The following is a 12564-nucleotide window of genomic DNA, read 5'->3' on the forward strand; positions in this document are numbered from 1 at the left end:
GACAGCAAACAAGTGAAGGGAAAAGAGAAAAAGAACATAGAATATACAGGATGAATAAAAAATAAGCTGAGAAGAAAGGGGAAGAAATTAAAGAGAAGGGAAGGCACACAGAGTGATGCAGCTAGGGTGGCCACTAGAAGGGAGCAGCACAGAAGTTATTATGAAGCCATAGAAGGAGTATTGTCTGAAATCGGATGGAAAATTCTAACAGGGCACATGGATGGGTGTAGTTCATTGTCCTCCTGGGGCATGTGCATGTGTAAAGTGTTTTGGGTATTCGTACATGGTCAGTTCAGCTGAGAGTACTCTCAGGTCAAAATTGTGCATAAGCAAATGTCAAATTCGTGCTGTGCTCAAAGTGTTCCCTAATATATCAAATGTGTTGGAAAAAATTCGGGTTTTCAAAACAACTGTTATAGCAGAACTGTTTCTTTCCACCATAAATTGTAGTGATTTTTTCTTTTTGTGTTTTGTATTTTTTGCTTTTTATGTATTATTAATCTAATCTACAGCAAATTGTGGAGCAAAAAATGTGAACTTCACTCTACTGAAAACTTAATTTTCTAGTTAAATACGGTTTTAAAAGCCAGTACCTATAAAGACAAGAAGCTATATTTAGAGTGGTGGTTAAAAACAGGCCTCTGAAGGCAGGCTGACTTGGGCTCAAATCTGACTCAACCTTACTATTTGCTGTGTGATCTTCCACAAGTTCATAACCTTTTTGAGTCTTATTTTTTTTCAGTAAAGGGGCCTTAATTGCATGTATCTCCTAAGATGGTTATTAAAATTAAATATATTGAAGCACACAAAATCTCTAGTGTAGTATCTGGCCTTTAATAAACATTTCATAGATGCTTAGTAAATGTTACTTTCCTTTCTTTTCCCTTTTACTAAATGAATCCTTTACAATAGGAACTTCTTCGGCTACAACCCTCTCTGACATCCCCCAAGGGAACTCTATAAACTTTTTTTCCCCTTTCTTATACATGCAGGTTCAAGAATATAGAGAGGCTCTTGAAGCAGTCCTCATCAAGGGAAAAAATGGAGTTCCACTTTTGCCAGAGCTATACAGTGTTCCTCCAGACAAGGTGAGTTGGACAGTGCCATAACATGGAGCAGGGAGAAGGAGAGCAGTACCTCGATAGAAGTGCCTCATTTGAGTCAAATAATTTTTAATTTTCTGACTTTAATGTTCAAAAAGTTTGTCTTTAAGTATAATGTGATGAAAATATGATTTTATTCCTTTGAAACTAAACTTTTAAAGCAGTCTCAGGTATGGCACCATTGCACAGTGAGACAAGGGCAAGACCAAACATTCCAATGATAGTTTCATGGGTGTATACTTATCCTCAAACTCATCAAGATGTATATGTTAAATATGTATGGCCTTTTTATATGTCAACCATACCTCAATTTAAAAAATTAATGGTTCAGAGATTGAGTTTTTTTTAAAAAAAATGAGTGGGAAATATCAGAGAGGGTGAGAAAACATGAGAGACTCCTAACTCTGGGAAATGAACAAGGGGTAGTGGAAGAGGAGGTGGGCGAGGTTGGGGTGACTGGGTGATGGGCATTGAGGGGGGCACTTGACGGGATGAGCACTGGGTGTTATACTATATGTTGGCAAATCGAACTCCAATAAAAAAATAATTTTAAAAAAGACAAACCTTAAGGTTAAAAATGGTACGGAGTTCAGTAGGCAGAACTAGAGTGATGTTCTGTGTGAACTCTCAGGATTTGGTATTCTCTGCTTTGAGGCCAGTAATCTTGGATTGTTTGAGTAGATCAGGTTTGGAAAATGAAGTATGTCTCCATTTTCCCGCAATGCCGGTTGGGAGTACCATTGTTCCTCTTCTCCATTTCTAAGGAGCATTAGCCATGGGAGAGTTGCAGTCTTCCACTCTGGTGGCGATGGATGGAATAAACTACTAACAACATCAATAGCATCACCTGAGAGCTTGTTAGAAATGCAGATCTCAGGCCTTCCTCCATAGCTACTCAGGCCGAATCTGCTTTTGGACAAGATCCTCAGGTGATTTGTATGTACACACAGTTAGAGGAATACTTCCTTAGACTGTAGTCGTAATGCTTGACTTTTCAGTGCATTGCATAAGTAACTGTTTTCTAAGGCATGAGTCACAATCCAGATTCAGCCTTTTTGTTGTCTAGTATCTTTAACCTTCTATCACCTTTCATGTGGCTTCTTTATCTTTTCTCTTAGGTTGATGAAGAATATCAAAATCCTCACACTGTGGACCGAGTCCCCATGGGCAAGTTGCCTCATATGTGGGGTCAGTCTCTGTACATCTTAGGAAGCTTGATGGCAGAGGTAAGGGGAAACCTCAAGGCTCTTCCACTTTTTTTTCTGCTTTAGTCATTATAATAATCAGATTTGTGAGTAGCTCATTAAATCTGGATCTGTCCTTTGCTTGTATATTCTCCTTTAATTATATATTTTCCTCCAGACCAGGTCGTTAGAGTGGGAGCATGGCCAGTCCTTGACAAAATTCTTTTCCCCCTGGCAACCATGTCTCTCATACTGCCCAGGGCTTCCTACCTTGGGACTGTACTTGGAACTGCTCTCGGATCAGGGCCTAGATCTCGCCCTTTCAAAACACCCTTCCCCCTAGTGCCTTGCCTGGTGACTGATACATGCACCTGTGCTTAGATAGTAATGATGATTGATAATGTATTTAAGTACTAACTGTTTCAAGCAACATAATGTTTTATTATTTAATTGAATAAACCAATAAGATCATTTTAGGCACCATGAAAAGTGGTTGGGAACATCATACTTTTAAAAATTTATTGTTTGTTTACTTTTTGCTATGGGGCTAAAACATTTAACATAAATGTTTTTTATGTTAAATTCAGTTGAAACAGCCCCCTTTTTTGCTTTTTTTAAAAAAAGATGTATCTATTTATTTTAGAGAGCACGTGAGCATGGGGAGAGAGAGAGAAATCCTCAAGCAGACTCCTTGCTGAGTGCAGAGCCCCACGTGGGGCTTGATCCCAGGACCCCAAGATCATGACCTGAGCTGAAATCAAGAGTCAGATGCTCAATAACTGAGCCATCCAGGTGCCCATCGGTTGAAACAGCTCTTAATGAAGCACTTGGGAATTTTGTACTTTATTTCCAGCTTATTTCTGATATTGAGAGCTATGTTGAGGGTTCGCTTTCTCAAAGTTTTCCAGATATACTGACAAATCTGTTTCCCCATTGTAGGTAATTATGGTAAGCTATAACTGAGGCTCCTAGAAGATCCAGGGTGGGACTTAGCTATCCTTTCTGAGCCAGAGTTTTTGACCTGTTTGTGTATGACTATTTTCCACAGCTGTTTTCATTCACTCTGTTTTGTTTTTTTTCTCAGTTTTATTGAGATAAAATTGATATACATCAATGTGAATTTCAGGCGTAGAGCATAAAGTTTTGATTATCTTTAGTTGATATTATGAATCATGAGCAGAAAGATCAGTTAAAATAATCCCGACCTGATGACTTTCTCATTCAATGCTAAAAATAAATTAAATGTGTGAAAAAAGGAGATGAATGGTGTTTTTAAGGGTAAAATGGGTGAGTTTATTCCACTTAATCAAGGATAGACATTCAAGTCAAAAGATATCTACTGGTGCGCCTGGGTGGCTCAGTCAGTTGAGCATCTGACCCTTGGTTTCAGCTCAGGTTATGATCTCAGGGTCCTGGGAAGCCCTACTTTGGGCTCTGCACTTAGTGCAGAATCTGCTGGAGATGCTCTCCCTCTTCTTCTCCCTCTGTTCCTCCCCCTGCACTCTTTTGTTTCTCTCCAAAACAAATAAATAAAAAGTTTTTAAAAAGATATATGCTGAGCAGAAAGTATAGCAGTCACATGAATGACTGAGAAAACAACAAAACCTAAGTTATTGATAATAAGCATTGTGGTCTGATTGTCTAATTATATACACCAGAGGAGGTAGAGGTTTAACTAAGAAAACTTTCTGCTTATCCCTTGTACCCCATCTTGTTCCACTTTCTGCCTTAATTAATGAAATTAATTTGGATGTGAATTCAGGAGTTCAAACATTTTTTATATAGTGAAGGTATTTGTTTCCTTTCCATACCTGCCTCTCACATGTTTTTGGCACTGGTAAATTGTTTCTCCTCAAACATTAGCTTTTTCTCTGAGAAATAATAATCTTTTTATGGTTTTTCCTTAGGGATTCTTAGCTCCTGGAGAAATTGATCCCCTGAATCGAAGGTTTTCTACAGTACCAAAGCCAGATGTTGTGGTTCAAGGTATGGATTCTTATTCCCAGCAGTAGAAACTTTATATTAAGGATATGCTTTGGACCAGTGAATGATGGCTTTATTGTTTAGCATGTGTTTTGTTAGTCTTCAAAAAGTATACAATGGTTTTAAGATTGCTATTAATCTCAATCATGAACAAATGCTTAAAAACTGATGTTATTTGACACTCTTAACCACTTTTTAATTCTAGAAAATCTTTTCATTGTCATGAAATTATAGCTTTTAGATGATCTCTGCTTTCTTTCTGAACATCCCTTCTGTGCTTTTTCTGCTAGTACTCCTTTATTCTTATGCCCTTTTAATGGTTGTGTACTTAATCTTATATTGTTGTCTTTCTGTATTTATACTCTAGTTTGCTAGTGTTGCCTCCTTCATAATAAATTTGCTTCCATGGATCCAACTATTCCTTCTTTGGAGAGTAGTGGAACTCTTCATTTTTTTGTTCCTAACAACTTAAATTTTGAGGTATCTACTCTATGCAAAACACTGGGCTAAGGTCTATAAACATTTTAAGAATTCTAGTCCCAACGTCTATAAAACATCTTTACCACGTGTACTTCAAATGTAAAACTGACCTCTTTTGTATCCATTCCATCCTTTCCCCTCTCCCATGAAAAGTAGATCTTTCTACCTTTCTTATCTCTTTGAATGACCTCACTATTAGTTTCCTAGGATATAAAATTCTAGGTGCTTTTTGACTCTGCAAGGACACAATTCAGTGTGGTATTAAGCTCCTATAAAATTTCTCTGGTCACTTGACTTTCTGGTTGGCAGTATATGGCAAATAATCCTGTGCATTTTACTCTTCCCTTCTCACGAGGTACCTTGTTCTCCTTTGAGGCTTATGCCATCTGGTTGTATTGATCTCCTGGTTGCTCTAATTCACTCATTTAGCTTACAGCCTTCTTCTTCTTTACCAACTCCTGCTCTAGTGCTAGATCCCAACATCAGAAAAAGTGCCATCTAGCATTTTAGCCTCAAAATTCTTGGATACTTATAACCCTAGTCGCCTTTCCCTCCACCTCTATGTTACCCACTCATTTTGAGGACCAAACTTTAGAACTATTCCACTTCATATATCGTCCATTCAAAAAAATTCCAGTTTATGGTCATAGCTATATATTATTTCAATTGTCTTTTTCTCCCATGACACTTGTCTCTATTTTCTCCAAGTCTGCTCTTCCCTATTTGTTAATCAATGAAATATCTTAATCACCCATGCACCATAATTCTACTACACCCACTAGAAAAACCATAGCCCCACCTCAATCTGACAGTCTGGGAGGGTGGGGCAAGATGGCGGAAGAGTAGGGTCCCCAAGTCACCTGTCCCCACCAGATTACCTAGATAACCTTAAAACCATCCTGAAAATCTACGAATTCGGCCTGAGATTTAAAGAGAGAACAGCTGGAATGCTACAGTGAGAAGAGTTCACGCTTCTATCAAGGTAGGAAGATGGGGGAAAAAGAAATAAAGAAACGAAAGACATCCAAGGGGGAGGGGCCCTGGAAGGAGCTGGGCTAAGGCCGGGCCGAGTGTCCCCAGGACAGGAAAGCCCCGTCCCGGAGGAGCAGGAGCTTCACCAATCATCCCGGGCGGAAAGGCAGGCGCTCGCAGGGAGTTAGAGCAGGATCCCAGGAGGGCAGGGATGCCCTCAGGCTCCCTGGGACACTAACAGACACCTGTGCCCTGGGGGAAAGTGCGCCGAGCTCCCTAAAGGGCCTTAGCGCGCGCACGGCTGGACCTGGGACCAGATCCGCGGGGCTCAGGTGGTGACTCCGCGTGGAGGGCCTGTGCGGCCCCTGGAGCAGCTCTGAGGGGCTGGGGCTGCGCGGCTGGGAGCACAAATCCAACAGCACAGGCCCGGGAGCACAGGGCGCCGGGGACACAGCCAAGATCCGGCCTCACCCCGGAATAGGCAGAGGCCAGGAGGGCCCAGGACAGCAAGGACGCTCCTGATCCGAGCTGAGCAAATGAGCGGCCCCGCCCCCGGAGCATCCAGGCCCCTGCAGACTGAGAGCTCCGTAGTTACTGTGGAAGCTGAATTCAGGGCTCCAGAGCTGGCAGCCGCCTATGTGGTTGTTCCTCCTGGGGCTTCAGAGGATAAACAGCTTAAATATCTTTCGCTGAGCAGCTCCCCCAAGTGCTAACACCTGAAAATCAGCACAGCAGGCCCCTCCTCCAGAAGACCAGCTAGACAGACAGGGGAAAAACAAATTATTGACCAAGCAGCACTGGAAAGTTCCAGGGGAAGTCAAGGGACGTACAGTATACAGATCAGAGGATACTCCCCCTTGTTTTTTTTTTTTGTTGTTGTTGTTTTTCTATTCTTTTGTTTTGTTTTGATTTGATTTGGAGTTTTTTTTTTCTTTTTGATTCCTGTTTGCTTCCCCCCACCTTTTTTTTCTTCTTCTTTTTATCTCTTTTTCTTCCCTTCTTTTTTCTTTTTTCTCTTTTTTCTTCCTTTTTTCTTTTTCTTTCCTTCTTTCTCTTCTTTCTTTTTCTCCTTTTCCCAGTACAACTTGTTTTTGGCCACTCTGCACTGAGCAAAATGACTAGAAGGAAAACCTCCCCTCAAAAGAAAGAAACAGTCCTCTCTCCCACAGAGTTACAAAATTTGCATTACAATTCAATGTCAGAAAGCCAATTCAGAAGCTCTATTATAAAGCTACTGGTGGCTCTAGAAAAAAGCTTAAAGGACTCAAGAGACTTCATGACTGCAGAATTTAGATCTAATCATACAGAAATTAAAAATCAATTGAATGAGATGCAATCCAAACTAGAAATCCTAATGACGAGGGTTAACGAGGTGGAAGAATGAGTGAGTGATATAGAAGACAAGTTGATGGCAAAGAGGGAAACTGAGGAAAAAAGAGACAAACAATTAAAAGATCATGAGAATAGATTAAGGGAAATAAGGGACAGCCTAAAGAAGAAAAATCTACGTTGAATTGAGGTTCCTGAGGGCGCTGAAAGGGACAGAGGGCCAGAATATGTATTTGAACAAATCCTAGCGGAAAACTTTCCTAATCTAGGAAGGGAAACAGGCATTCAGATCCAGGAAATAGAGAGATTCCCCCCTAAAATCAACAAAAACCATTCAACACCTCGACATTTAATAGTGAAGTTTGCAAATTCCAAAGATAAAGAGAAGATCCTTAAAGCAGCAAGAGACAAAAAGTCCCTGACTTTTATGGGGAGGAGTCTTAGGGTAACGGCAGACCTCTCCACAGAGACCTGGCAGGCCAGAAAGGGCTGGCAGGATATATTCAGGGTCCTAAATGAGAAAAACATGCAACCAAGAATACTTTATACAGCAAGGCTCTCATTCAGAATGGAAGGAGAGATAAAGAGCTTCCAAGACAGGCAGGAACTGAAAGAATATGTGACCTCCAAACCAGCTCTGCAAGAAATTTTAAGGGAGACTCTCAAAATTCCCCTTTGAGAAGAAGACCAATGGAACAATCCAAAAAACAGGGACTGAATAGATATCATGATGACACTAAACTCATATCTTTCAATAGTAACTCTGAATGTGAATGGGCTTAATGACCCCATCAAAAGGCACAGGGTGTCAGACTGGTTAAAAAAGCAGGACCCATCTATTTGCTGTTTAAAAGAGACTCATTTTAGACAGAAGGACGCCTACAGCCTGAAAAGAAAAGGTTGGAGAACCATTTACCATTCAAATGGTCCTCAAAAGAAAGCAGGGGGTAGCCATCCTTGTATCAGATAAACTAAAATTTACCTCGAAGGCTGTAGTGAGAGATGAAGAGGGACACTATATCATACTTAAAGGATCTTTCCAACAAGAGGACTTAATAATCCTCAATATATATGCCCCGAATGTGGGAGCTGCCAAATATATCAATCAATTAATAACCAAAGTTAAGACATACTTAGATAATAATACACTTATACTTGGTGACTTCAATCTAGCTCTTTCTACCCTCGATAGGTAGTCTAAGCACAACATCTCCAAAGAAACGAGAGCTTTAAATGATATACTGGACCACATGGATTTCACAGATATCTACAGAACTTTGCATCCAAACTCAACTGAATACACATTCTTCTCAAGTGCACATGGAACTTTCTCCGGAATAGACCACATACTGGGTCACAAATCGGGTCTGAACCGATACCAAAAGATTGGGATCATCCCCTGCGTATTCTCAGACCATAATGCCTTGAAATTAGAACTAAATCACAACAAGAAGTTTGGAAGGACCTCAAACATGTGGAGCTTAAGGACCATCCTGCTAAAAGATGAAAGGGTCAACCAGGAAATTAAGGAAGAATTAAAAAGATTCATGGAAACTAATGAGAATGAAGAAACAACCGTTCAAAATCTTTGGGATGCAGCAAAAGCAGTCCTGGGGGAAATACACCGCAATACAAGCATCCATTAAAAAACTAGAAAGAACTCAAATACAAAAGCTAACCTCACACTTAAAGGAGCTAGAGAAAAAACAGCAAATAGATCCCACACCCAGCAGAAGAAGAGTGTTAAGAAAGATTCGAGCAGAACTCAAGGAAATCGAGACCAGAAGAACTGTGGAACAGATCAACAGAACCAGGAGTTGGTTCTTTGAAAGAATTAATAAGATAGATAAACCATTAGCCAGCCTTATTAAAAAGAAGAGAGAAAAGACTCAAATTAATAAAATCATGAATGAGAAAGGAGATCACTACCAACACCAAGGAAATACAAACAATTTTAAAAACATATTCTGAACAGCTATACGCCAATAGATTAGGCAATCCAGAAGTAATGGACGCATTTCTGGAAAGCCACAAACTACCAAAACTGGAACATGAAGAAATAGAAAACCTGAACAGGCCAATAACCAGGGAGGAAATTGAAGCAGTCATCAAAAACCTCCCAAGACACAAAAGTCCAGGGCCAGATGGCTTCCCTGGGGAATTCTATCAAACATTTAAAGAAGAAACCATACCTATTCTACTAAAGCTGTTCCAAAAGATACAAAGGGATGGAAGCCTTCCAAATTCATTCTATGAGGCCAGCATCACCTTAATTCCAAAACCACACAAAGACCCCACCAAAAAGGAGAATTATACACCAATGTCCCTAATGAACATGGACGCAAAAATTCTCAACAAGATACTAGCCAATAGGATCCAACAACACATTAAGAAAATTATTCACCATGACCAAGGAGGATTTATCCCTGGGACACAAGGCTGGTTCAACACTCGTAAAACAATCAATGTGATTCATCATATCAGCAAGAGAAAAACCAACCATATGATCCTCTCATTAGATGCAGAGAAAGCATTTGACAAAATAGAGCATCCATTCCTGATCAAAACTCTTCAGAGTGTAGGGATAGAGGGAACATTCCTCAACATCTTAAAAGCCATCTACGAACAGCCCACAGCAAATATCATTCTCAATGGGGAAGCACTGGGAGCCTTTCCCCTAAGATCAGGAACAGGACAGGGATGTGCACTCTCACCACTGCTATTCAACATAATACTGGAAGTCCTAGCATCAGCAATCAGACAACAAAAAGACATTAAAGGCATTCAAATTGGCAAAGAAGAAGTCAAACTCTCCCTCTTCGCTGATGACATGATACTCTACATAGAAAACCCAAAAGCCTCCACCCCAAGATTGCTAGAACTCATACAGCAATTTGGTAGCATGGCAGGATACCAAATCAATGCCCAGAAATCAGTGGCATTTCTATACACTAACAATGAGACTGAAGAAAGAGAAATTAAGGAGTCAATCCCATTTATAATTGCACTAAAAAGCATAAGATACCTAGGAAGAAACCTAACCAAAGAGGTAAAAGATCTATACCCTAAAAACTACAGAACACTTCTGAAAGGAATTGAGGAAGACACAAAGAGATGGAAAATTATTCCATGCTCATGAATTGGCAGAATTAATATTGTGAAAATGTCAATGCTACCCAGGGCAATTTACACATTTAATGCAATCCCTATCAAAATACCATGGACTTTCTGCAGAGAGTTAAAACAAATTATTTTAAGATTTTGTGGAATCAGAAAAGATGCTGAATAGCCAGGGGAATTTTAAAAAAGAAAACCATATCTGGGGGCATCACAATGCCAGATTTCAGGTTGTACTACAAAGCTATGGTCATCAAGACAGTGTGTACTGGCACAAAAACAGACACATAGATCAACGGAACAGAATAGAGAATCCAGAAGTGGACCCTCAACTGTATGGTCAACTAATATTCGACAAAGGAGGAAAGACTATCCATTGGAAGAAAGACAGTCTCTTCAATAAATGGTGTTGGGAAAATTGGACATCCACATGCAGAAGAATGAAGCTAGACCACTCTCTTTCACCATACACAAAGAGAAACTTAAAATGGATGAAAGATATAAATGTGAGACAAGATTCCATCAAAATCCTAGAGGAGAACACAGGCAACACCCTTTTGAACTCGGCCACAGTAACTTCTTGCAAGATACATCCACGAAGGCAAATGAAACAAAAGCAAAAATGACCTATTGGGACTTCATCAAGAGAAGAAGCTTTTGCACAGCAAAGGATACAGTCCACAAAACTAAAAGACAACCTACAGAATGGGAGAAGATATTTGCAAATGACGTACCAGATAAAGGGCTAGTTTCCAAGATCTATAAAGAACTTATTAAACTCAACACCAAAGAAACAAACAATCCAATCATGAAATGGGCAAAAGTCATGAACAAAAGTCTCACAGAGGAAGACATAGACATGGCAAACACGCACATGAGAAAATGCTCTGCATCACTTGCCATCAGGGAAATACAAATCAAAACCGTAATGAGATACCACCTCACACCAGTGAGAATGGGGAAAATTAACAAGGCAGGAAACAACAAATGTTGGAGAGGATGCGGAGAAAAGGGAACCCTCTTACACTGTGGGTGGGAATGTGAACTGGTGCAGCCACTCTGGAAAACTGTGTGGAGGTTCCTCAAAGAGTTAAAAATAGACCTGCCCTATGACCCAGCTATTGCACTGCTGGGGATTTACCCCAAATATACAGATACAATGAAAAGTCAGGACATCTGCTCCCCAGTGTTTATAGCAGCAATGTCCACAATAGCCAAACTGTGGAAGGAGCCTCAGTGTCCATCGGAAGATGAATGGATAAAGATAACGTGGTTTATGTATACAGTGGAATATTACTCAGCCATTAGAAACGACAAATACCCACCATTTGCTTCAACGTGGAGGGAACTGTAGGGTATTATGCTGGGTGAAATACGTCAATTGGAGCAGTACAAACATTATATGTTCTCATTCATTTGGGGAATATAAATAGTAGTGAAAGGGAATATAAGGGAAGGGAAAAGAAATGTGTGGGAAATATCAGAAAGGGAGACAGCACATAAAGACTCCTAACTCTGGGAAATGAACTAGGGGTGGTGGAAGGAGAGGAGGGCGGGGGGTGGGGGTGAATGGGTGACGGGCACTGAGCAGGGCACTTGACGGGATGAGCACTGGGTGTTATTCTGTATGTTGGTAAATTGAACACCAATAAAAAATAAATTTATTGTTAAAAAATAAAAAATAAAAAATAAACTGATATCAAAAAATGAAAAAAATCTTACAGTCTGCATTTTCTTTTTCTATTAAGTTATTTATTGTAATTTCTAGTATAGTTAACATACAATGTTTTATTAGAATCAGATGTACAATATAGTGATACAACCGTTCTGTACATTACTTAGTATTCATTATGATAAGTGTACTCTTTAATCTCCATCACCTGTTTTAACCATACCTCCCACCCACCTCTCCTCTGGTAACCATCAGTATGTTCTATATAGTTAAGCTTCTCTTTCTTGGTTTCTCTCTCTCTCACTCTCTCCCTATGTTTCTTGTTTTATTTCTTAAATTCCACATATGAGTAAAATCACATGATATTTCTCTTTCTGTGACTGACTTATTTTGCTTAGCATTATACTCCCTAGCTCCATCCTTGTTGTCACAAATGACAAGACTTTATTCTCTTTTATGGCTGAATAATATTCCATTGTGTGGAATGATCAGAAGCTTCTTACTTTGATGTAGTCCCAATAGTTTATTTTTACTTTTGTTTCCCTTGCCTCTGGAGACATATCTAGAAAGAAGTTGCTATGACCAAGGTAAAAGAGGTGGCTTCCTGTGTTCTCCTCTAGATTTTTATGTTTTCCTGTCACACATTTATGTATTTAATCCATTTTGAGTTTATTTTTTTTATGGTGTAAGAAAGTGATCCAGTTTCATTCTTTTGCATATAGCC

General features: G+C 39.7%; 1 protein-coding gene across 6 annotated transcripts in view; it reads left to right on the forward strand.

Moving 5' to 3' along the window:
* Nucleotides 1-12564, forward strand: part of PHKA1 (phosphorylase kinase regulatory subunit alpha 1) — a 171899-nt gene that overhangs the window by 44679 nt on the left and 114656 nt on the right. For all 6 annotated transcript variants that reach the window (XM_041740791.1, XM_041740790.1, XM_041740789.1 and 3 more), the window contains 3 exons: nt 993-1088; nt 2222-2329; nt 4195-4273. In XM_041740791.1, coding sequence (XP_041596725.1) covers nt 993-1088; nt 2222-2329; nt 4195-4273 — 283 coding nt within the window. The remainder of the gene's footprint in view (nt 1-992; nt 1089-2221; nt 2330-4194; nt 4274-12564) is intronic.

The sequence above is a fragment of the Vulpes lagopus genome, chromosome X (genome assembly GCF_018345385.1).
Source record: "Vulpes lagopus strain Blue_001 chromosome X, ASM1834538v1, whole genome shotgun sequence".
NCBI classification, from domain to species: domain Eukaryota; kingdom Metazoa; phylum Chordata; class Mammalia; order Carnivora; family Canidae; genus Vulpes; species Vulpes lagopus.